The sequence below is a fragment of the Etheostoma cragini genome, chromosome 12, assembly GCF_013103735.1.
Source record: "Etheostoma cragini isolate CJK2018 chromosome 12, CSU_Ecrag_1.0, whole genome shotgun sequence".
NCBI lineage: Eukaryota > Metazoa > Chordata > Actinopteri > Perciformes > Percidae > Etheostoma > Etheostoma cragini.
In genome coordinates, this window is record NC_048418.1 from 5,467,882 (window position 1) to 5,494,004 (window position 26,123).

General features: G+C 40.0%; 1 protein-coding gene across 18 annotated transcripts in view; it reads right to left on the reverse strand.

The window, feature by feature from the left end:
* Positions 1-26,123, reverse strand: part of ctnnd2b (catenin (cadherin-associated protein), delta 2b) — a 140,072-nt gene that overhangs the window by 73,481 nt on the left and 40,468 nt on the right. For 15 of the 18 annotated variants that reach the window (XM_034887620.1, XM_034887615.1, XM_034887621.1 and 12 more), the window contains one exon: positions 18,513-18,625. In XM_034887620.1, the coding sequence (XP_034743511.1) occupies positions 18,513-18,625 (113 nt within the window). Of the gene's footprint in view, positions 1-18,512; positions 18,626-24,456; positions 24,575-24,830; positions 25,102-26,123 lie in introns of those variants that run through there. The other 3 variants (XM_034887617.1, XM_034887616.1, XM_034887618.1) reach the window with 2 other exon arrangements.

The window sequence follows — 26,123 nt, forward strand, 5'->3', positions numbered from 1 at the left end:
TAATACAAATCTTTACAACAAGCGTGAATATACATGTCAAGATAAAGGGACTATTTGAGCTATAATTCAAATAAGGTAAAAGCTTTCTATTGCAATACTTGAGCCCAGTTCTGACAATTTTAGATACAAAGCACCAGTTGTTAAAGCCGTTACTTTCAGTTAGATAAAAGAACAGGTGGGAAGCGTAATGCTCTGTAATATCAAATAATGATCATCTTCTGTTGTACATTCTGACCTGATATTTGCAGCTGCTTTAAAGAGAACAATTTGGCTATTTGGTGCTATTCCTAGAGAAACACAGATAACAAGCTGCTCTCTGACCACCTCATCGAACTGACTGGTCTGCTGCATTAAGGGACAGATGAAAAGAAAACGAGAGAAGAGGGGGAGACGGAGAGAAGGAATGTGATACACACACAGAGAGAGGGAGAACAACAGAGGTAGAAAAAGAAAGCGGAAATATAATACAGAGAGAGAGGGATAACACATGAGAGAAAGAAAGGGGAAAGCACAGAAGAGAAGAGTCAGACTATGACACAGAGAGAGAGTGCTCAGCTGAATCCAATGAGGGGGGCTTAAAAGAGTGAATGCCAGAGATAGAAATGAAAATCCTGTCATTTTATCTACCCAATAAACACATTTTGAACCCAGTCCATATAATCCATCTATTTCCATGCCCTGCATATTACCCGTTATCTGTTTTCACCACAATAGCCAGCCCTGTAGACATCGCTGTTAGATAATAGAGCCACCCATAAAGGGCAAAAAAAAAAGAAAAAAAAAGAAAGGAAAGCAAAGGCCTTTTTAGTTCTTGGAAACCATGAAACAATAACACAGCTTGTATAAACGTTAATTTAGATTCCAAACCTAAAGCCACAGGGTGGTTGTTAATTTACTCAAAAGAATTTTACAGACTTTACATTAAAAAACACAACTCGAACCCAAACAAAGTGTGCAGATCTCATCGTATGCATACATTTCATCAATAATGGGTCAACCTTTTGCAGCTATATTCCCATCACACTCTATTTGATTCACACTCTGATCACAACTACCAAAGCTGCGTTTTGGAAAGCTCATCTAAATTCATCTAAATCTAAATTAGCATAGCAAAGAAAAGTAGACGTGCTTCATTCTCGAAAGACTCATCGATATTCATTCTCTTCAGTTCTTTGACCATCAATCACTGCTGCTTGGCACCATGCATTTAGGGAGTGATTCCTCCTCTTTCTGATGTCTACTCAGACAACTCGGATACTAAAATTCATTTTTCATACCAGACAAAGTAGATGGTGTGTTGTTGTGATGCTGTGCATTTCAGATTAATACAGGGTGAGAAATTAAAGGAAAAAAACTGAATACATAACATAAGCATATTAAGCTCACTGTATGGTATGATGAATAAGAAAATGATGTAAATGCTATTCACAGTCACCTATGGAAGATTTTTGGTCAAAGAGCTCAGAGTCAGTGAGATAGAGGGTTCAAGCTGTTTTGAATGAGCTTTTAAAATGTTGCCCTTTAAAGTAGTTTCTTTAATGTAAGCCTACCCTGTTACCAAACAGGTTGACGTTATCTGTTGATTCTTCTTAAAAAGTATTTGGGTCAGTGTTGGAGGCAGAAGTACACAACAAGCTAGTCTCGCTTTGCCAGACCCTCCTTGGAAGGAAGCCCCTGTTTAATGGCATTTCGTTAAACCAATCAGTATCGTCATGGCCGGCGCTTAACTTTGCACGGAGCCGCTGCAAAATAGTCGTGCAAGAGAAAACTCAGGTTCTGGGTCCCACCACCTTTGATGGATTGGCTCAGGCTTCTTCCCTTCTTTTGCTCTTTTTGGCCAGACCTCCAGACTCCCATAGTATTTTCGAATGACCGTGCTTCCCTCCCAAATGTCCCCCTGAGACTATATTTCTCTGTATTCTGTGTCTGAAAAAAAAGCTTCTGATGACGCAAAAATCGCCATTTAGCGCCATTTTTGTCCAGAGGCTATGAACTACAGCCAGCTAGTGCCGCATTTTTTCAACCCGCCCAGAGGGGGTAGGACTGTTACTAGCTGGTAGGAGTCGAGTGTCAGCCATCTTGAAGCTACGCGTTGCTAACAGGCTCTCTCTTTTCAGCAGAAAACTTACAATTATTTGCATTGAAATTACTGCACACGTGCCAGGGTGCATTGGTACTGATCGGAGAATGTGCAGGAACTATATTACAGAAAAAATACTCGAATCCTCAGCCTGCGGTGTCTTAATCTTAGTTTATGTCTCAGATTTTCTTTTTTTATGGACATTTAATGAGCATTGTTGAAGAGGGTCTGAGGCCCAAAGTTTTTCGTTGCCAGCAACTGGTTCTTTCTAATTATTACTTGAACGTGAACATTTAGCAGACACAGGGCACATTCAAAGGCATGTTTCTGACAACATGACCTGATATGTAAGTATAACATTTGCTCACACTCACAAGAAGTCATTTTCGTGCAGAAAGTAGGGTCTACATATCACAACTTCTTCTTTCCTACAATGAGAGTGACAACAGTGTGACTGTCAATATAGCTCCAGGAAAAATGCAACACCAGACAGGCAGTATTGCAAACTGAAATGACTTAAAAGCAACCCATAATTCACAGGCTGATCCCAGTGGGAGAAGGAACTATAGCAAATGGCTTGGCTGTAAGCCACACAAGCAATAAGTCATTCAGTTGATATTTGCTAGCTTCAAGTGCTCAAAGGAAAGTAACCTATGTCCGGTTCTGCAACCTATAAATATATATTATATACAGAATAAATATAGTATATAGTATAGTGTGTACTCCATTGGAAAAAACATACAGGGGCTAATTTTAATGGAAGTATCCTGAATTATACACCTCACCAGCAGTGAACACTTGTATCAACTCAAACAATGGTCTTGGAGCAACATTCACTTCAAAGTCTGGTTTTCTACAAACAAATAGTTATATAAGTTAGGTAAACTTTACTCCCTTTTTTAAGTTTGGAAATAATACATGCTGTCACTTGCCCAGTATTAGTCTATAATGTCTTTGACATTTCCCATTTTTCCTGTAGCACGCCAATGTTGCTGGACAGCAGATGCAAGCACCTCTAGAACAAGTAAACAATTCAGCAACAACTGTTACAGCACAGGAAGCTGGTAGTAAGTAAGTAATATGAGAGTGCTGATTTAAGATGAGCTTGGAAACTTAAAGCCTATTATTCCATATGCATAATGTAATATTAAAGGTGAACCTTTAACAGCAGTTGGAAGATTGATACGATACAGCACATTACAGATTCTGAGAGAGTACAGATAAACACACAGTGTAGAGGAAGACACTGTACAAGCCAAGTCCAGGGATGCTTATATTATTGAAATGGGATTCCAGCAAGAATTTTTTTGCTACATTGATGGCATTTAGACAGAGCTTTAGCCAGCCCAGGCACATCCCAAAATGGCTTTTGTGGACCTTTAATTACACTCTGAGCTGGAAGATGGAGGACCCCAGTGTTCTTTGTAACTCCGTGCTTTATCTTGCACGGTCACCTGAGTTGTACCTAATTGCATATTATGTTGGAACAATAGGTAACTGTTGCTGCTTTGTCCAGGTAATATCTTACTCGGCTGTATCTCATATCTCAGGAGAGAAGTGAGAATTCAATGGGTTGAAAATGTCAACAGCCTCGGGAGACTGTTGAACACTGCTACCTGGAGAAGGGCCATGTAGTGCATAATGGATGACTGGATGGTGTAATGAGATGGTAGGGAATTCTTCAAACCAAGGATTAAGTCTGTGCAAGTTGGACTTGGCCCTATTGAGAAGTCCTTAAACAAGAGACTGCACTAAATCCCAAGGCTGCTGTAGCTGACCCTAACCTCTGAACTCTCTGTAGAAGCAAAAGCAAATGGGCACTTTCACAGCAGTGTTGTGTTGTCATTAGACCCGACAACAAAGTGAATTCAGCTTGCTCTTGAGGCTGTCCTCGCCAGAAAAACAACCTGCACTGGTCCTTTTGTCCAACCTTTAAAAGGACCTATCCTTACAATGGCTTGTCAAGGAGCTCTTGTGGCCATATGACACCATTGTCTCTCAGCCTCAAAGGCACATGTAGTGCGACATTTTTACAGCACCACCTTAGGGAGGTGGTTTAGATGGATGGTTGGATGTACAAAGCTTTGACATTCCACTGTTAGCATATCATCTCCTACCTTAAGGTTGACACTGGTTTCTTTTTTAACAATGACAACACTCTTTCCTTAACTTTAACCAGGTTTAAGTTGTCTGAACTTAAACATGCATTAAAAGCACTTTGTCAAAAGATATATTTATATTTACTCCAATAACATGTTGAATGCATATCAAAGCTGATTTGTACATTAGTTCAATTCTTGCATTGAGTACACCCATGAGATTGCTAGCTGGCAGTCTTTTTCTTAAATGCCTTTGTTGGTGCATTTCTACATTTTTTGGCACTTGGTTAGGGCTTCACCCAATTCAGAATGTTTTCAGACGGCACTGATTTGGGTTGTTCAATACAAATATTTGAATCAGTATTAATATGCAATCAAGCATCGCTTTATTGAACTGCCATAGTTTTAAACAGGTTGTGGCGGGACGTTTAGGGTGTCTGCAACGTTCACGTAATATAGTAAACAAGCCAAGATAGCCCTCCGAGCTAATGTGTGCTAACGACAGCACGGAAATGTCCCCAGAAGCACACTGAACACTGACTGTCAAAAACAAAAACGACAGCTGAATTTGAAGAGTCTCAGTCGACTGAGGGGTCTCAGACTGTTAATTTGAATCCCTGACTTTCAGGTTGCAGCCCTACACGGTACCACCACCAAGTACGGATAAATTTATAAGTACCAGTTTATTATGCAATTTTATTTAATACAATGTATGTAGTAGGGTAGTTTATATCCTCAACGTTCCACTTCTGAGATTGCTCTGGTGCCTCAGGAAATTCCTCTGGATACATGTCCTTTTGTCAATGTCCGCCCCCTTCTTCTTTCTTTGTGATAGGGTTCTAAACTCCGGTGAATTCATGACTGTGGTTAACTGTTCCTCAGATCTCTGCAAGGTAAATTTAGCTAGACTACTTGTCCAATCTGAGTTTTCTGTTGCATGACTAAAACTACTTTTGAATGTGCACATGGTCTACCAAAACAAGTTCCATCCGAGGCTATTTGCAGAGGCACCGTTGCCCTGCGTGGCACATAGCGTAGCCCAAGAAGATTGGGATTGGTTCAAAGAAAAGCCAATAAACCAGAGCATTTTATTCTCCCATCCAGCAATGTTGGGTGGACTAGCCAGACGTTCCTCTGCAGCGCTGTGGAGGAAGGTCTGGTATAGTGAGACTAGTAGTAAGGGGTCTTTGGCCTAAAAAACGTTGACGACATGTGTGCTAGAGAACATAGATCATTACCAAGGTATGACAAAAACAATAAAAAAACAATTCAACGCTGTGCACATGCAAACAATATAATTCTGATTGCCAGCAGTGCTGCAGCCGATTGCAATCACCAAAGAAAGTAACACCAAGTGAATGAAGAGCTCTGTGTCTGGCAGCGAATGATAATGTTTTTAGTAAAATTCTGGCTCCGCGTGAGCTGCCAAACTGGAGCTAGGACAGTGAAGGTGAAGGGAGATATCAGTCTCGTCTGGGTCTGATTTACAGGAACTCAGCCGAGGTAGAGTAAAGCTTCATTTTCCTCCCCTCTGCCATATAGACAGAGAGAAACACGAGACCCTTTGAAGCGAGTGATTAAATCGCAGCAGGACAAGGCACAGCTCGCCATTTCTGTTACCCCGTCCACATGCTCCACACAAATGGTTAGAGAGAGAGAGGCAGACAGAGAGAGGAAGAGAGAGAGAGAAGCAGAAGTCTCCTGTGACCCACTAAATTAGTCAGATTGACTTCCTAGACTGCCAGTGTGGGAGGCGGCCATTTTGACTCAGGGCCAGAAGTTAAATGAAAAGCGAGGGGTAAGACATGTTGGTTCTCTGTGTGAGACCAGCCAGTCTTTCCAGAACCAGAGACAGAAAACATGTCTAGAGGTATCTTTATACGTATATCTCCCTGCATATAAATACTCCATGTGTCATAATATTCCAAAGCTACCGATCATGTGGATAGAAATTTTTCTTGACTTCACAGAGTGGCATTATAGTAAGCCTGTCGATAGCTATAAATAAGGGTTACTTGCCTAAGGGTTGTCAATAGACAACACCTCCTTTTGGAGTAACTGCTAAGAGGTCATAAATTAAATAATTAAGGGGGGCCTTTGGCTAGGAGTGGGCGGAGTGCTTTAACTTAAAAAATGCTTCCCAAGTAAATGCAATGAAGAACAATTCCAAAAGGTACTATGTGTCCCCCCATGCTGCTGCCTGGACATGTTCTCCTCTAAACCTGGTACGTGACACAGCCCTGGTGCCAAAGCATTGTGTTTAGCCCAACTGTGTGCTGTGTTTCTTCTCTCTCTTCAGATCGACAAGCCAAAGCCGTCATCTACTCTCTAGCTTGCTAGATGTCAAATCAATTAGCTGGCTTTGGACTTGACCTGTTGCACACACCTAATGTACACACATACACACACTTTCAAAAGCCATGTGCCAGGTCTCCTTATCAGCATCGATCGGGTCCAGCCAAGCCACTTTACTGAATGGCAGACTTCCAGAGTTAAACCAAGGAAAACATCAGTTTGAAGCCAAAATTGCAGACGATGTGTTTTCAGTCTCCTTTGTGCTCCTGCAGCGGTCTCCCAGGATGGTGCTCGGCTTTGAAACTGTCAGGATTGCATTTAAGGAATTAACAATTCATCTCATAGTTAACCTCTTAGTGTGGTGTATGGTTTTCTCATTCCCTTCCACTCCTCCAAATGTGTGACCGCGGCAGTTTGAATTGCCAAGAGTCACCTCATGAACAATTTAGTTCATGCAAGTTTTGAGTCAAAACATTCAAGCTGTCTTGTGAGGCTGCTGGAGGACAGGTTTGTGATCACACAATGTATGAATTGATCAAACTAAGAGCAAGTCAGTTACATCGGATCAGTCAAAGCAATAATACAGATTTGACAGCGTTTGATTTAATTGAGGATAAAGCTGCTCTCCTTTGCAATTCAAATGCAATAACATGAAACTCAAACTTCTAAAAAGTATTGAGGGACCTGTCAGATGTATGATGAACCCAGCAGCTTTTTGGGAAAAAGGAAGTGTTAGGAGAACGCGACGGGGCGGATGTGAGTCAGGAGAGGCTGATGAGTTCAGATCAGAGCAGAGAGCCGCGGCTGCTGCAAGAGGAGTGCGATCCGGGGCCGAGAACCGGTTGGAAGGCCGAGTTCAGCTAGGGAAGCGAGGGATAGTGATAACAATTTAGTGTGGTGCCACTAGCGAGGGTGGCGATGTTTAGCGATTAGTCAACTAATCACACAAACCCTACTACAAACGCCACCAATGGATCAACCAGAACTACTCACTTCTGATTAAAGGATTTATTTTTGTTGCTCTATTTTGATTAATCCATTCCTGTTGGTGGCAGCCATACCCAACTGGACAAATCAAAAAATGTCAAAAAAATTATAAAAAGAGGCTTAGGACCTGTCTGATTAACCAAACTGTCTGTGTTGATCTGAACTATTCCTATCTGATTTTGTGTGGCCGTTCTGTTGCTACTAACTACTCACACATAAGTCCACATACCATCATTTTATCTATATTCTTGTAATTGATTTTTTTGTTGTTTATGCAGGCATCTGTATGCTTTTTAAAAAAATGCATTACTTACTTGTTTTCAATTTGTTGTTGTTTGTTTAGGACTCTTGAAATTGCTCATTACATTTCTTTCTTATTCTCTTCCTTAGGTGTGATTCCTTCTATAAGACCATAGAGATCTCACCTGCACAATCTTTATTTTACAGTTTTTTTTTCCTGATTTTTATTGTGCAAATTAAACCCTTTTTTTGTTTTCTTTTTTTTTTTAAGGACGAAAGTACAATGTCTTCCCAAGTAGAGATTGGGCGTTTTTTTCTGTTGTAGCTCTTTTTGCCTAATGCTGGTACAATTTTATCTTCTTTTGAGCAGATGATGTCATGCATTATAAATTCCTGAGACCACTGTGTAAATGCTACACCAAGTTTTTAGCTTTTACATGTTTCCATATGTTCCTTAAACAACAAATGAATATTATACAATGAAAATCCATTATTTGTCTATGTCCTTTAGAACAGTGTTTCCTATCAGCAGGATTACATAATTTTCATGGTTACTGTTTGTTTAGGTTCAAGCAGAAAAACACTTGATTAGTGTTTGTAAGATTCTTCTTTTACCTTTACTCTATATTGTGCACAATAGATTGACCAAATGTCACCATTGCAACCTAAGCCATGCTCACTTATTCTGTGGGGCCTTGTGGTTGTTTGCATTATTCACATTTTATTTATTTAAGTAGAAATGTTACTTTCATCTTGGTGTGTCACTTCTGAGATTTTTCACCATTCGTTGATGCACAGTGCATCACATTTAAACTGGGAAAATAATGATTCCAAATCAGGTCACTACAAGTTACAACTACAAGTTTAATCAACACCTGTCTTCATGAGAACACAACCAAAATAAAAAAAGACATTTTTGCATTAGGAATCATTTCTCGTTGGAAGGGATGCAGTCAATGTTAACAATGGTCAATAAAATTGCCAATAAAACAAATCAAAATGCCCAAAACCAAATTAAAAAATGCAAAAATTAAATTTTTTAACCTATTCGTCCAACACATTATACAGTAGCAGCTTTGCATTGTATTTCTTCAAGTCTACCCAAATACTATATTTTAGCTTGTGTGCTTCAGAACAGGCTTCTTTCAAGTCAGCATTATAATGTATGTGTGGTTAAGTGCCTGTTTGTGTGTCTGTGTGAAAAATCTCCCAGTGTGTGTGTGTTTGTGAACTAAGAAGGTTTTCATCGGGGCTTAACTGTGACAGTTCTCTCTACGTTCTGCTGGCAGATCAATATTATAGTCGCTGATGACTGTTCTAACACTATGAGCACAAACACACACACACAGGCACACGCGCACACACACAGCTGAGTGCGCGAGTGTGACAGACACAGCCCGTCTGTGACTGTGGAGGATATTAGGCTTATTAGGAGTGTCTGGGTCTCAGAGTGACTCATGCTAACACAGTGTGTTTTTGCAGGGTAGCAGGTTAAAAGGGCTTAACATGAGAATGCGTCCCCCCACCTTCCTTGCCTCCTGGCTCATCTTGTTATTACCCCACTCAATCTCTTCTTGCACAGCATCCACGTTGACTCCCTATTCCCCACGTTGTCCTCTTTTCAACCCTCTGTCCTCTTTTCTTTTCTCTGCATTCCACCCGCACATTTCAATCCCGCTTTTTATTTCAAAAAGATGAATTTCTGATGGAACTTCGATTCTGTGACATTTTTGGAACGTTTTTTTGCTCAAATTGATATTCTGTGAAAATGTGGATGTCAACAGGAGGTTGACACAATTTAGCTGAAAATTATGCCTCTTTACAAATGATGATAGGCAAAATGTCCTGCCTATACCCTACAAAATTTAGTCCAGTATACGTTTTTCTCAAATTAGATTTGACCGGCCTAATGGTCTTAGATTGACATAAAAACATTGTGGTGATTATAGGTTAACTGTATGAGTTGAACTTTCTCCCGGGCAAAGATTTGAACGCAGATATAGTTTCTACTTGTTAAAATTCATCACGGTCTAAATAAGCTGTGGGCCCTATTGACCCAGCTTGGTTGCAGACCTCTCATCACGTCCAACAACTCAGATGTGTGATTACATTACAATGAGTACCTCACAGACCACAGTGTGGGTGTGACTGTGTTGAAAGTGTGAAAGCATTGAGAATGACAGTTGTTGTCTTCCCACCAATGACAATGAGCTTTTTTTCTTACTTATCTCACATTTTTTAAGACGAACCTTGTCAGCAGAGCTGGTGGGAGAATTTTGCTGGGTGACACGCACAGACGCATGCACATACGCCCGCACGCACACACGCACAGGTTTATTAAGGCCAGTTGTGTTATGTGCTTCTTCTCCTAAAGGCATGAAACGACAGGAACTGTATTTCTGAAGTGGCACCTGTCCTGCTACCTGTCCATCCTACTTGGTCCGTGCTGGTCCGTGCTGGTCCGTGCTTGCATCCATGCATCCAACTGGCCACCCTCCAGTACCTGAGCCAAGTCCCTACAGACTCCTTACCTTCTTACTGTACAAGTAAGACAGGCAAGCTAGCCAGGCTTCCAAAAACTCGCCAATTAATGCAGCCCGCTGTCTCTATCACACAGCTTCTGCCTATCAGGTCGTACTGGTCCCTTGAGAGTTACCCAACCTAGTAAGGAGCAAAAATAACCAAAAAAATGACAACAAGCATTGGGACAAAATGGGTTGTTGTACGGCTGACTCAAATAACAACCCTGGAATCCGCACATATCTTTAACTATTGTTACCAACTTTAAATCAAATGCTACCCGCTGCCATGAAAAACTGAAAAAGAAGTCACCAGGTCCGAGAGGTCACTTAAAACGTATTATTCAGGAGGACACATAATAGAAGTGGACTAATGAATAAGGCTCCCTGTTTGTGGAATCAGAGTGCTCTGCTATACCAGCCTTTTCTGTCATAGAGTAAACTTACAATGAGTGTCCTTTTTTGGCCTTAATGTTCAAAGAAAAACTGCAAAAGAAACATTATTCCATTACAAAAAAACATTAAAATATAATGTTCTACTTCCACTTCTAACACTAAAGTCACTGTGTGTGAAATTTCATTGAGTCTACTTCTCAAAAAAAGCTCGGCTGGCATCACATTATTGTACATGAGTCTGAAACAAACAACAATGCACAGACATTTCTAAGCAACACCAAAACTTTTGAAGACCTGAAAATGACAAAGCCATTTCCCAACATGCTCTGTTTCCCCAATTTCCCATCCTGCCATCTGGCCTTCTACTTTTTCCTCTTCCTCTGGGCCCTTTTTTTGCTCCACACTCTGTCCATGAGATCAATGTGGAGAGTTCAGTAAGGATCGCAATAAATGTGAGTGTTTAAAAATGTAACTCGCACCTTCCCTTCTATTTGCTCTCGCTCCTAGATCAATAACAAGAACACACGCATGAATCCACAGCTGTCAAGCAGGGAACCTTTTCTGGATCAATAAAGGTTTAAAATTAACCATTCTCATCAGGTCATCATTATACTCATTGTGTCCACATTTGTGCATTGGTAAAGACAGAGGAATTTAGAATTAAGACGAATTTCAATCCATCATGGGGAAGAAAGCGCTGCGTTTAAATAAGAGACGTGGTGTTATTTAGCATCAAAGGCATCCGATGTCAGAGAGAAACAAAGTCATCTAAAGATCACAGTTTATTCTTTGACACACAAGTGCACTGCTCTGATCAAACACTATGATTTGCTTTGCCAATATCAAGATATTTGATTTTTCCTTAAATCAAAACTTAAAGAGCCTTTTATATAAAAAAAAAAAAAAAAAAAAAAGATCACCTGAGCTGAACTCAACATTCGGGGACATTGGCTCACAGGTACTGGCCTTTAACCTTAAGTCTGTGTGCGTTTCATCCAGGCATGACAACGACATAAACATTCAGAACGCTGGCATTTAGAGAGGAGCATGTAATGGGATTCCAGATGATCCAGTTTATGGGCATGATAGAGAGGAGTCTAAAATGTTCCAAGACATTTGAAGCTACGGTGACGAGGAGGTCACTGAACAAACCGTTAACCCCGTCCACCCTCTACACCCGACACTGAGCAGCCAACAGGCTCCGACAGCTTCAGTGATCGCTACAAGAAATCCTTCCTGACACAGGCAATCAAACGTTTTAACACTTAAGACTCATATACTTCACAAAACTGCACTAAGTTCAACTTGCACAAACATATTTACCTTTCATCTCTATGAATACTATTTAAGTAGGTTGCACATTTTTATTTGCCACTTGTATATGCATTTGGAAATTCTTTCCTTTGTATTTTGTTTCTTTACTTTTAAATATTGTCCTAGAGCACTGACATTTCCCAATTTGGGATCAATAAAGTCTATCTAATACAATCTAATCTAATCTTAACATCAAACTTCTTCATTGTTTGGGGTCAGACAGAACTCAGTACTCCTTTACAAATTCTTTTTTAAATTTTATCTAAACACATTTTGACCGCCACCATGTTTGATCAAGGTGACAAGGAAATTACCATAAAGCATTATTTTTACACCAACTAAGCCTTGTGTCATTTAGTTCTGTAGTTGGATGCATGAATTGGTTTAGCAAGAAAATCACATGAAAAAAAAAATAATGGGAGTCCCGCAGAGTGATCACGATACAACAGGTGTACCAGCCTCTCACAAAGTTAAATGCACTAATTTGTCAATTTGTGCCTGAATTTCAGCTAACAATATTGGGCTTATAAATAAAGAGATCATGTTCATGAATACAGTGCACATTTTGTTAAAAAAAACAAACAAGTTTCCTTGTTCATAAGTGGTTTCTGATTGTACTCTTTTTCGGGCAAACAGAACCGTCCGGATCAAACTAATCTCCATCCCTCATCGGAGTTATTTAGCTGTCTGACTGACTATTACAACAGCTGTCATTCACCTTCATTTTGTAGCTTGCTATCATTAGTGTAGTTACAAAGTTATTCTGCAGGAACAAGTTATTTTTATGGTAAAATTGTGAAGCAGGTGATCAGTTCATACACGATGGAGAGCTCTGGAGAGTTATCGATGAGTTAAAGAGATAGTTTACTAATGCAGCTCTGGTCCGCCAAGATAAGCTGGACGACGCAGACCGCGATAGAATGCCGCTGTTCTGCTCTGAGGGGAGCTGCATGCAGTACAGGGACAGGGAAGCCAAACACTGTTCATTTAAACTCACTACCCACGCTGCAATGGCACAGAGCTCGTTTAAAATCAGCAAATTACCTATTTTCTTGTGCCGTTTGTGTAGTTTTAGCCCTCATCCCTATTAGTTATAGGAACAGTTTACTCGCCTGGGTTGTAAAATGTTTAGTCCGACAGGCCTGATATTGGCTCTTTGAGTGCCTGAAATGTTCTACACAGAACTATAAAGCATTGTAGGACTTTAAAGGACCTTTCTTTTAAAGGGGTTTTCAATTTAATAAAAAAAAGTGTGCTGAGGAGAAGCAGAGATAGAGCCACAGTGCAGTGAGTCTGAGCTGGCAGCTGAGCGCCCCAACAGCTTTTGGGTAATGGGCCCTCGCTAGACGGGTCGTAGTTTCCCGCCAGACAAGCGGTGGTGGGTCTCGCCGGGTGCTGCTGGTACAGCCAATGAATATGCACGCACACACACACACACACACACACACACACACACACACACACACACACAAGCTCGCCACACAGCCGCCAGACAAGCACGCAGCAGTGCATCCGATTACCAGGCAAATGTCGCAAATATGCACAGCCAAAAGAGGCAGACAAATAGCCCACCCTAGGAGAATGCTTCTCCTCAGCCAGCAAAGTGAAGTGGCCACCACGGTGCCACCAGAGCGCAGATATCTGTATCTACTTTGTGTGTGCTCAATGTCAGTATAGGTCTACTGGTATGATTAGATAAAGGGACTGGGAGCAGGTAAACACTGGCCAGAGTGAGGTACACCTACTGTATTCAGAAAATAGAGAGAGCAACTACTTTTGTTCACTGGGGTGTTTCATTCCTTGTTATATTTATTTGGTCAAAATCAAGGACGGGTTGTTCTGTTACTTTTAACTTTCAAAACCAGAGATCATCCGATAAAGATGGTAAACTGGAATGAAAACAGACAGACTGAAATGTGAAAAGACAAGTGAGAGTGAGCTAAGAAGAGAATAGACTATAAAAGTGAAGTGGTACTGAATAACAAAAGAAGCCAAGGATGTGTCGAGGGGAACGGTATGTTACCTCAACTTCAGTAATAGCTGGTATATGTGAACATATGGAATTGCGTACTAGTTGCACGTTACTCTGTCAGTTGGTATTCTCTCAGTGAAATATTGAGCGCAGCATGGTTAGAAATATTGACTAAACCAACATAAAGACCATTTTACCTGCTAAAGAGACTTGAGTGGATGTGGTTGGTAATTGAGGTCAGGCAACAAATATAAAAGGGAACTGCTTCAAAAGTGAACACAAACAACACAAACATTACTGTACAATACAATCATAATCGCAGTTAAATATTTCCACCTCTTATGTAGTCTAAGCCCAGAAGAACCACCAAAGTTCTACATGCAACCTTGATATTTAGGGCTGAATTGTCCTTTAACTAATGAGGCAACGCATCATGCTCTTCTTTCCGCAGACAAAAACATTGTCTCTGTTTGACGGATAGAGCAACACACACACAGTCACACAGTGGTTTTGTTCTTTTTGAAGTGATAAAGCAGCAGCATATGCCGTGGCAGACACTGTGACCTGTGGTGACTGATTTAAACTGGAAACAAAGGCAGAGCTGAGGATCTCATTAGCACCTCTGAAAGTCTTTATCTTTCACAACACAACAGGAGCCGATTCCTGAACTGCCAGCCCCCTCACAGACACACAGCTGCACTAACACTCATTCTTAATTTAACTGTTCTGCGGTTTAACCTGTCTGTCTAAGTGGGAACAGATTTCCGTTAATGTACGGGTACTTCATTGCTTACTATTTAATAGAGCTGTCAAATCCAAATGTTAAAGACAAAGTCAACTAGAAGGACTTTTGGTGCATGATTCACACTTGGTTTTAACAATTCCCTTCTTGCGGCACAAGAGAATCACTCAAAGTTGTTATTTCCTCTCCTCAACTTAATTGCCATTTTATTCCAGGACGAGCCCATGACCAGCCACACTAAACCCAGCTACACAATCCAATCCTCTATTGTTTTGTTACCTTCTATCTAGGGCAGGCATCAGCCAAGGTGTCTGAAAATCCCACACAGGCATTGCATTGTCCCTGGTCATAACAACACTGGTTACATTATATCGGCTGTGCCTCAGTCTGTGAACCTGTGGTCTGTCTGGGAGTAGAAACTAGAGCTGCTCCTTAGGGAAAGCCAATAAGACTGTAAAGGAGTTTTCTTAAAGAAACACTAATACAGGCTTCCGAGCTTCCAGAAAGTAGCTTAAGAAAGTATAAGGTGATTAACTTGATCAATTGATTGTGAATTTAGAAGAAACAACTAATATAGGTTTAAAAACAAACTCATCTTACCTCAGGAAACAAAGCTGGTAGGCTAAGTGGTAAAAACACACTGGTACAATGCCGTAATAATTTTCACCATTTTGAAATAAAGCAGCTGGAAAACAAAACAATAATTGTGAAGAAGTATGGAGCACTGGCCTTTGGGATACTTTTTTATCCTAGAAAACTAAAGTAGCTAGCAGTAGCTGTCATGCTAACCCGGAAGACACCAATAAATTAGTTTTTGATGATCAGTACAAGGCAGGATTAGTTGGGAGACTTCATCTAAACAAGGGCACTTGTAAGAACAGAGACATGTAAGTAGTAGTAATAGTAGTAGTAGCTGTTTGTAGATAATGGTAAACTGGTGTGTGTTGTAGGACTGTTTTGCCATTGAGAAAAAGCTAACATGCTACTACTAGCATGCTATGGTTAGCCACCTTATCTCGGCTAGTTACGTAGAAAGCCGTACAGATTTTGAACTGCTCACCTGGAGACTGAAGGCAGATGATATTCAGAAGCCATATCTCACTCAAGAAAGCATGGATATTTTTTTTCTAAGTTATGCGTGTGGACGCACCAGAGACATTCTAGAAAAAGTTATTTTTTTCATAATATGGGCACTTTAACCAACCATTTAGCTGGTGGACAAAAAGTTCATTTTGAACCCTGATTATCATATTACATACTTTGCTAAAGAAGAAATCAAACTACAGTACCAGCCAAAATGTATCTCAGCCATGCTAACATAAATATTCTAAACCTAGCTAATCTAAAAAGGGATAATAAAAGGAACATACAAAAAGCTATTCATTTTCTCCAGTCAAAGTGCATTATTAACCAAAATTACAAAATGAATAAACTTGAAACATTGCCACAAATTCAGTTTTTCTTCCACCAAGCTGCTAAGAAACACTTTTAAGCTCCTAGTTCAATTTCTGCACACAGTGTCAATTTGTCTCACCACAAATGCTACCAAGATATATTCCTGCACATTTTGTAGCAGCCAATTACATTTTTACCTGGGACAAGCAGCAATGACTAAACATTTTTAGAACAGAAACAATACTTCTCAAAGGTAATTGAACAATAAATCCTACATGCTTCAGGCACGACAAAATTCTGCCATATTGACTTGTTGGCCTTTTGTGTTTTGCCAAACCATTTGTCAATTTGCTAATTATCGCCAAATCAAACAAAGTGGACAGTTTATAAAAAGCACTGGAAGCCAGTGTAATCCACAAGACGCTCTACTCCTTACTGAATAAGAAACCCATCTAATCAAGTTAGCATGATGACAGCCTTTATTCCATCTGTGTGCAGCTGGCTGATGAAGTGGAAGAAGTGTTTTGGACTTCACACCTCTTCCATCTCCCATGTTGCTTCTGTTTTAAATTAGGTCCCTCAATACAGCCCTGTGACAGCGTTGAGCAGCTAAATGCATGCACCAGTTAATTAAACTTGTGAATGAATCAGTTTTAGACAATCTTTCTGCTCTTTGTTGGTCCACCCCTCAAATTGAAACAAGAACTACAATGCCGGCATATGAGTAATTAGTTTGAGACAGATGGAATCCCCACTCGCTTAACAGAATCAAAGAGGAGAAACGATGATGGATCGCATGCGTCTATGTTTGTTTGAGAGAGACTGAGAGTGAGACTGAGAAATGGAGACGCACACTTTAATCGCGTTACAGAGTCCAGAGAGACAAGCTAAGTGCGTTACCACTACTGTGTCAGGAGTGCTGTTTTCACATTGGGACTGGTATGGAATCTGTAGAATTTGTTGTTTGAGCACAGAGCAGAGATGAAGCTCGGGTCCAAACTCAATCAGCAGCAGATAATATGAAAATCTCTTCACATTGCTAACAGTTTACTTCCTCTTGTCGGAAAGAAAAACAAAGACCCTGGGAAGAACAAAGGACTCCTGTGGCAACTGCCCATTATCTTTGTGAGAAGCAATTGCGGTTTTTAATGGACAATTAATAGTGTGTCATGTTTGCAAAACTGGGGATTTGCTTTGTGCCATTAGACCTGAGCCAACATTTATTTAAACAGTCAAATAGGTATTCTGGAGATATTTGTGAGAAATTAGTGAGATTTCAAAGGATTAGGTTTGTATGTTAGCATTACACAAAGTCATGTCTGTGTCTGGCAAATGCAAAATGCAGAACCAAATATATGTTGATTTTTCAATTATGACACTCTATCTTCAATTCTAAAATACAGGTTTTTCAGGTAAAAATTCAGATAAATACATATGTATATATATGAGAGAAATTGTGATCATTAGTCAGTCACATGATCATCAAATTCAGAATAAATGACATCAATGAATGTGATCAGATTTCTTTTAAATTCCAAATCCAAAGCTGCATAGGGACCGTGACTCATTCTCTGTACGCCTCTGATCTGAAAGGTGCTTGAGCGTGCGTAGTCAGTGTGGAGATAAGAGATTCAGAATGGCAAATTGGTTCTGTCCATACAGTCTGCCAGTGAGTTGTTGACTGATCTATTTTCTTTTCTCAAGCCACATACACATACAATCAGGTTTATAAGACATCTCAAGTTATCATCCTTCATCTTTTATTATACTTTGTCTGAAAAGAACTCTGCACTGAGCAATGTTTTATAAAGTGTTTACAACTTAATTGCTTCATGTCTCCTTCAACATTAGTGTGTGCTGGATGTGTAATTAGGCAATTTCTTGCTAACACGTTACCATGACAATTTGATATAATTATAATATGTCAGGTTTTACACGAGTTGCCATAAATCCATTAATGCTGCTTTAAATTGGACACCTGCTTGGGCTAACAAGCTATGTAGCTTTGTCCGAAAGAAATGTCTGTATTGTGTTAAGTACAGTTAGAGTCCTTTCAACAATTGATTGTTGCAATGACTTATTAAAGATAAAAGCTAGAGCTACCACATGTATTTCTACACTTTTCTATGTGTAAAGTGTGTGAATCATAAGCAAACAATACAAATTCATTTTGCAGCTCTACTGTAACAGCCGTGTGGATAAAGGCAAGAAGGAGCACAATCTAGTGCACCAGAGGTATGCAGGAACATTTCTCTCTCTCTTTCTCTCTCTCTCTCTCATCATCATTTTTTAACAGTTTTTTTAATCACAGAGATGAATTTTGGACATGAATCAAGGAACAAACTGCTAATGTGACCAGCTGTAAAGCCAGTCACCTGCAAGAGCACAGCTGACACACACAGGTAGAGCGCACAGAAGAAGATCTGACAGGTGAGAGACAGACACACAAACACACAAACACACACACACACACCTGATGCTAGTCATGCTTCCAGTCTCAGAGCCAAGCTTGCATCTCTCCAGCTGACTGGCAACAATCTGTCGTTCGGCTTCCAGCTCCCTGGTCAGACGTTCAAACTGCAACTCCTGGAGAGAGAGAGAGAGAGAGGGGGAGAGAGAGAACGTGTCAATGTTTTTAAATAAAAGTAGCTATTGGGTTCGTTTGATTTTGGCATATCTTTAAGTGCCTATATAAATACATCCAGATGATCAGTTAAACTAATACTAAATGGTATTTTCTATTTTTGTACAAAGTAGTAACACATGAAATGGTTTCTTTTAAATTCACCTTTTCCCCTTGTCTTACAATAATAATGACATCAGGCCCACAACTGGTTTCAAAAAGGATAGGGATTATTGTTATTAAAACAAACGCAAATAAAATACAGTCAACACATTTACCCTGTTTTTGTGGTCATCTCCGAATTCAACAAAATATGAACATCATTTACAATATTTCAGTGTTTCTTTCAGCCAAAATATGACCTTTGACATACCCGTTTGGAACCGTTTCACATTAATTCACGTCAACACATTGAGCCCTATTTCACCCCATACATCTGTTTCTTCCTAGGGAGGACTCGGTTACTAATGGATCCTCACACAGTCACTCGCCTACAATCCCCCCCCCCCCCCCCCCCCCACCCCAGCGTAGCAGGCCTGGTAAAGACCCAGTAAAGACAATGTCCTCTTCACTCCGGTGAACAAACAAGAAACAAACGTCTACCCCACTCTGGTCAAACTCGGTGATTTGTCCGCTCCGTGAATCCTTCTATGTTGCTCTCATCAAACTCAGTCTATTTGTCAGTGAGATTGTTTCTCTCCCACCAAGATCGATTCAGCAAAGTCCTACAAAGTTCGTTTTAGACAAACCCACCGTCTGTCTTGCACTTTTTCAGTTCTTCTCCAGTTCCCGGTCAAGCATCATCTCTCTCTCATCTTCTCCCTCGTTTCTCCTGCAGACTCCTTTTTCCCATTTTAACCCGTTAGAATTAAACAAATATCTAACAACTAATTAGAATATTCTTACCTAACTTATATCTAGGTAAATTACATTTCCACAAGTACTTTCTTATATATACAACATTCCATATAACAAATGACATAAAACTTAAAACAGTATGTATAAGAAAATAAATACATGGAAATTCTCTCTATCCACATGACCCTTACATCATGAACACAGGGATTAGACAGGGGATAGATAGACACAGGGATAGAATTAACTAACAGTTTAACCTTTTAGTACCATATATTTGTAATTTATTAACTAGTTACTGTCTCTATGAACTGAAAATAGTTATGCATCACCTTAGATCATAGCCTAATTTCCAACAAGCTACATCCTGTCACATTTACAGTCATCCCAAACATTATTTTGGCCCAGTTTTCACACATTTTTAATTGTTGTGAAATGGACTCTGCCGTCTGTGATGGGAGAACAGGCCAGATATCACTGTGTCTGCCACTTCCACAGTGCCAGATATCCACTGAGAAGAGTTTGATATGTTGCAAAACAGCAACACCAAACTAAAGCAATCACAAATGTAACATTTGTTATTGCTGCGACTAGGAAATTCATGAAACAGATGAAGTTCTGGCATGAAGAATTTTGCCATTTCCATCAGTTGAAAGCTTTAGTCTAATGCCTGCCTGACAAATCATCTATTCACTCTAACTGTATGGATTTGCATCCTGCTGTTCCCACGAGGTGGCTGACATGAAGGGAGGGTTGGAGGAGGTTGTCAGTCACATCACCCCAGTTGAAACATCTGTAGCTGCAGTGTAGCGACCCTTGAAGAAACACGGTCACCATACTGCGGGATGTTGCAACCGGCCCGTCAGACACCGCCTACCAAGATCCTGGTTCTGTTCCAGGTTTCTTACTAAAAGGGAGTTTTTCCTCACCACTGTCACACTGTTGCTTGCTCTGGAGGGAACTATCAGAACTATTGGGTCCTTGTACATTATAGAGTGTGGTCTAGACAGCATTCCAAATTTACAAACAACAGAGCTACGTTTGAAATTGACCGGAATTCTCCTTTAATACACTCTTCACTCTAAAATATGTGGCCTAAATCCAACTCACCATAACAGTAAAAGGTAATAGAAACCATAGGGGTGGCAATCACCGGCCCCACGATACGATATTATCACAATGCTTGTGTCACGATTAAAAGACAAAGCGATTGTAATTATATTGCAACATTTTCCAACTTCTTTCCCCGTAGGAAAACCTCGTCGACATCTGTTTTATCTGAAAAGATCCCTTTCATTTTGTTTGTCATCTCACAATCTAGTGGACTGAAAAAACAATTGATTTAATTATTTCAGTATTAAAAAGTGAAATTCTCATGTGCAATTCATATAATAAAAGATTTCTTTTTGGCGTCCATGTTTCGATACAATATTGCCTTTGATAATATTGCAATATTTTGGGTCTATTCCCCCCCCACAACCTCCCACCCCTAAAAAAAAAGTTGGATGGAAACACACTTATGCAAGAATATTTTCATTTTCTTACCCTAAATGTCTCTTACTTGTTTCTGTGAGGTTTACTCGTACAACTGGTCCCAGTCTGATTCACCAAACCCTCTAAACTACATGAACTTGTTGTAAAATTGACATTTCAACTTGATGACTTCATGACTATTCATTGGGAGACGTACCTTTCGAGAGATGTGGTCGTTAGTAAGCTTTTCTGTTCTGCTCCAGGCAAATTTCAGTCACAGAAGTGTTACTCTATCAGGCGCTATAGCGGAGGGCCCCTAGACTAAGACAGTGACCCGAACGAATACCCTGAAGCAGCTGTCAGAATGGGACCATTTTCCTCACGTCTACTGAATTGTAAAAGTTGTCATGCCAAAATTGCACCCGCCAAAAAAAAAAAAAAACTTCTTGTAGAATATATTAGTGAAACGGCCGGCCATGATGATTTTTCGTCAGCATAAAAATTCTCAAGTGCAATACGTGCTATTGTAATTATCAGTAAAGAAAACTTGAAATACAAGGTGTTAATGGTGAATGCGACAAAATGGCTTATATATCTTATATGCGCCATTTAAGAACAAATCTGTTCTTATGAGTGCTTCTCCCAAGAGACCCATTGTTTTTATGCTTAATTTATGCTGTTGAATGTTTGATAGATAACCACCAATTAACTGATATGCAAACAAACCAACAGCTGATTATAGTATTCAAGTCTGCTGCTGCGATCATTATAGCTGATTAAACATAACTGATTTCATCAATTTGTGCAAAGAAAAAAAAAACTTAATACTGATTAATCCATCCAAATTAAGTGAAGAGCACACAGTGTCTATACACTGGAGTACCTGTCCTGAAATCGTGATTAAGATATTAAATTAGATTCTGACACTTTTCTGGTGGGTTTCCAGATATTAAAAGTGATGGAATTATAATATGTCTGGACGGGAGATATAATCAATCCATGTTACCTGGTCAGCATTTTAATACAAAAGAGATATCCTGAAAGAAATCTGAGCTCATAATAAATATACAAAATTCTGAATTTGAATCTAAATTATCTTCATATATTTCACTTGGTTTGATGGTCAGTTGCTGAAGATTAAAACAAAATTGCAGATGACAGTGATTCTGTGTGTCAGGATCTTTAAAATGATATTTCTAAATATATATTTACTTATTCTAAAAAGGGCTTTACGTTACATGCCACGTTCACCCCATTTGCACACACAGGCATGCACTTATTGCATGACCTGCTCTACCTCTTCACACACACACACACACACACACACACACACACAGTGCATGCATTATTTATACACTTATCTGTCTCGTACTATGTTCTCATTTGACACTTTATAACAACATTACATTAGACAGCAAACCCTTGTGGAGTTTCCAATCAGATGAAGCTATAGTGCATCCATTCAGAAAGTAAGAGCATGTCTTTAAAAGTTTACGTACAATAACAAGTCAGACTATTCTGCTTGCACAGACAGTAAGAAACAACATCTTAACTCTATAATAGTTTTTACATTTGAAGTGCCCTCAAAATATCACTGAAAAATACATTTCCCAGTGTGAAATAACATTAATCTCATTTAAAGTGATTACACAATGAACATTTTCATTTTAAAGGCAGATGATGCCTGAGGCAACTCCAGGCTTCACACCATAATGATACAAGATGATTATGATGAATCATTAATGTAATAAGTTAAAAAATCTAACTGGAAATTTTACCGTAATTATGCACCGTGTCCGTGTTATTAATGGTAACTGGACACTGGATATAGAACATGCCCACAATACACACGCATTGGCATACATGCATGCTTGGACAGAAGCATATACAGACATAAATGCATGGATTCTGAAGCATATAGACTCATTGAGAACCATGACTTCCACACCTACATTAAAGCGCTCATATTATGCTCATTTTCAGGTTTATAATTGAAAATTTTAATTGAAAAGGTTGTACCAGAATAGGTTTATATGGTTTCATTTTCAAAAAACACCAGATTTTTGTTGTACTGCACATTGCTGCAGATCCTCTGTTCACCCTGTGTGTTTAGGTCTCTGTTTTACCTCCAGAGTGAGACATCTCACTTCTTTACTATCTTTATGGGGAGTCACACAGTAGCAAGGTAATGATAACATCAGCTAGTTACTGTTTTCCTTCTTTGGTCAGTACAAGGCATGATTAGCTGGGAGACTTGTGGAATAACAGGGACATGGAAGTAGTTCTTTCGGAGATTATGGTAAATTAGTGTGTGTTGAATGAGCTAGCGCTAGCATGCTACAGTTGCCTACCGCGTCTCGGCTAGTGACATAAAAAGCCGTGGAGATTTTAAATAGCTCAAAACTGAAGACACGATACATTCAGAAACCCGCATATCACTCAAAACAGCATGGATTGTTTTTTTCCAAGTTTGTGTGCATGTGGAAGCACCACAGACACAAAACAACACCCCAAATATCCCATGAAAAGTGTTTTTTTCATAATTTGGGCACTTTAAGACTTGCTGCTGTGACGTTGAGTGGGTTTGTTGAATCTCTAACAGTGTCAATGTTATACAAAGCTTCCTATTGACTTCCTGACATTGTTAAACAGACAGTTCAACCCAAAATATGTATGAAAAAATACATATTGTATTTCTAGATTGGTTTGGTGTGAAATGCATATTGTTGGAGATCGGCTGTAAAGATGTCTGCCTTCTCGCCAGTATAATGGAACTGGATGGCACTCAGCTTGTGGACACCTATTGGCAGGTGTAGTTTGGTAGAAAACAAATTGTACCTATATGAAACTGCTCACAACCAGGGTAAAACAGTTTTTTAGTGTAACACACACACACACACACACACACACACACACACACACACTGTTGTGAAATTTCTCAAGTGTGAATATACTGCAAGAGCAACATGAACACATGTAGTCTCCTCCAAGATGATGTATAGATGTGCAATGCAGATGAAAATAAAGCTCCTCAACAGAAAATGTAATACAAAAAAAGAATCACCTGGCTACATCAGTTGTGCTGAGTTGACTGCATTTACTGAGCTGATAATAAATAATTTTGTAATGGATAAAAATAACACCTTTTTAGCACTAGTGTTAAAGTTTTGGCATGGAGCCTTCAGCAACAGAAACATAGATGATTTCATTTCATTGCTCAAAGGCACATTTGAACATTCAAATTGTAATCCTTTGGTGGAAACACAAACCAGCCACTTGCTACAAAGTTTCTACATAGCTGCAAGACAATCTATCAGAGTTAAGAAACTGAACTATTTACATCTCCAACATGACTGAACACTAGAGAACTGCAAGCTTTTCTCTGTGTGATCTGACTTTTTTTGCAATCAATCAATCTAACTACCCGTATCAGCTGGAAAGGAAAAACCGAGAAACAACAACCTACTTCGATACAACTCCAGAGCAGATGAAAAGATGAAACGCTTGTGTTTTTCTTTGTTTGTTTGCTTGTTTGGCGCTCCGACAGCTGAGAGCATATAGAGGCTGAGTGGCTCAGCGAGCTGACTAACTAGCTGGATGGCAAGCTGTGAGAATTCAGTTGTAAGGCTTCTTGAAAACATCCAAACAAAAGCCATCTCTTTCGCCTTCCCCCCACCTGCCCCTCCGATCGGTTCTCCCTCCAATTCAGAGCTGCTGGCAGACACCTGTTACTACAGAGCATCAGGCAGAGAACTAGCCGGGATGTTTTTCAAACATAAAGAGTCGAGAAAATGGCAAAATAAAGAGAAATAGAGGAAGGGAAGTAGTGACAACACATACCTTCACATGGACCATACTTCACAAAATCCCAGAGTATCCCGCTTTTTGCTTTGCTCCCCTCTGGTCAGAAAGCAACGACAACACTCCCTCTCCCTCCTCCAAACACTCATCTATCCTGGGTCAAACACAGCAAGTGATAGAGAGACAGAAAGAAAGACATAGAAAGAGAGGCTCTAATGTCACTTGAGCTCACTGCAACTCAGGCCCCCGCGCTCTCTCTCTCTCTCTCTCTCTCTCTCTCTGTCTCTTTCTCTCTCCCTCCTCGGGGGCCACAAAACACACACACACACACACACACACACAGACACACACACACACACACACACACATACAGACACAGAGTGTTCACTGAGGCACAAAGGTCCCCATGGCAACGGAGCATTTAGAAGCCCCGTGGCATTATTTATGCAACGTTGCATCACAATGGGTCCTCCCACTGGCTGACCCTGCCAAAAAAGCCCGCCGCTCGCCAGTCACTCTCTGCCTTTCTTTCTCACTCTACCTCTCTTTCTATCTCTCTCCCTCTCTTTCTCCCTGACCAGACCATCTGCACTTCTGTCTCTCCTCCCACCTCCCCCCGAGCCACCATCACTGAAAAGCCAGGGGGTGGGGGGGACATTAGAGAAGGGCTGAGGCGAGACACACGGAAGATGGACGGGAGGGGAGATGGAAGTAGGCACACACACTCAAACAGCATACCTTCAGACAAATACAAACATGCCTACACACACTCGCAGGACATATACACAAGCCTACACGCACACACAAACAAATGTAAGGAGTGTATGGTGGCAAAAAAGCCAATTAGTTGGAGTAAGTTCAAGCACATACAGTACATAAAAATACAAATATAATCTACATACAGCCATGGGCTGTCAAGACCTTTTTTGGCTATTGGCTCCAATTATTTGCATAGACTGAGCATGTGAAAGCATGCAAAGTGGAATTTTGTATAATGAACACATTATAACCTATGTGCTATGTGTTGTAAGGACCAGCATAATAATGTTTGGAACTACAATTTCAATGGAATTGCCATGATCAGTGGTTTCGCTTGTGGAGGCAATAAGTCCATGTAAACCTGTTGTATTGAGTTCAGCTTTTGAGAAATTTGACTCAAGAATTTGAGCCATTGACCAAAAATAAACTGTCCTAACCTTAGAGGGAATGGAGACCCAGAGAGTTCAAAAAGAGACAAAACCATCACATGAGATTAGCTGTGTTGTACTGTTATATCCTCCCCAAGGAGAAAGTTTGGAATCAAAGCTGTGTTATTTCCAGTCAATGAAAGAA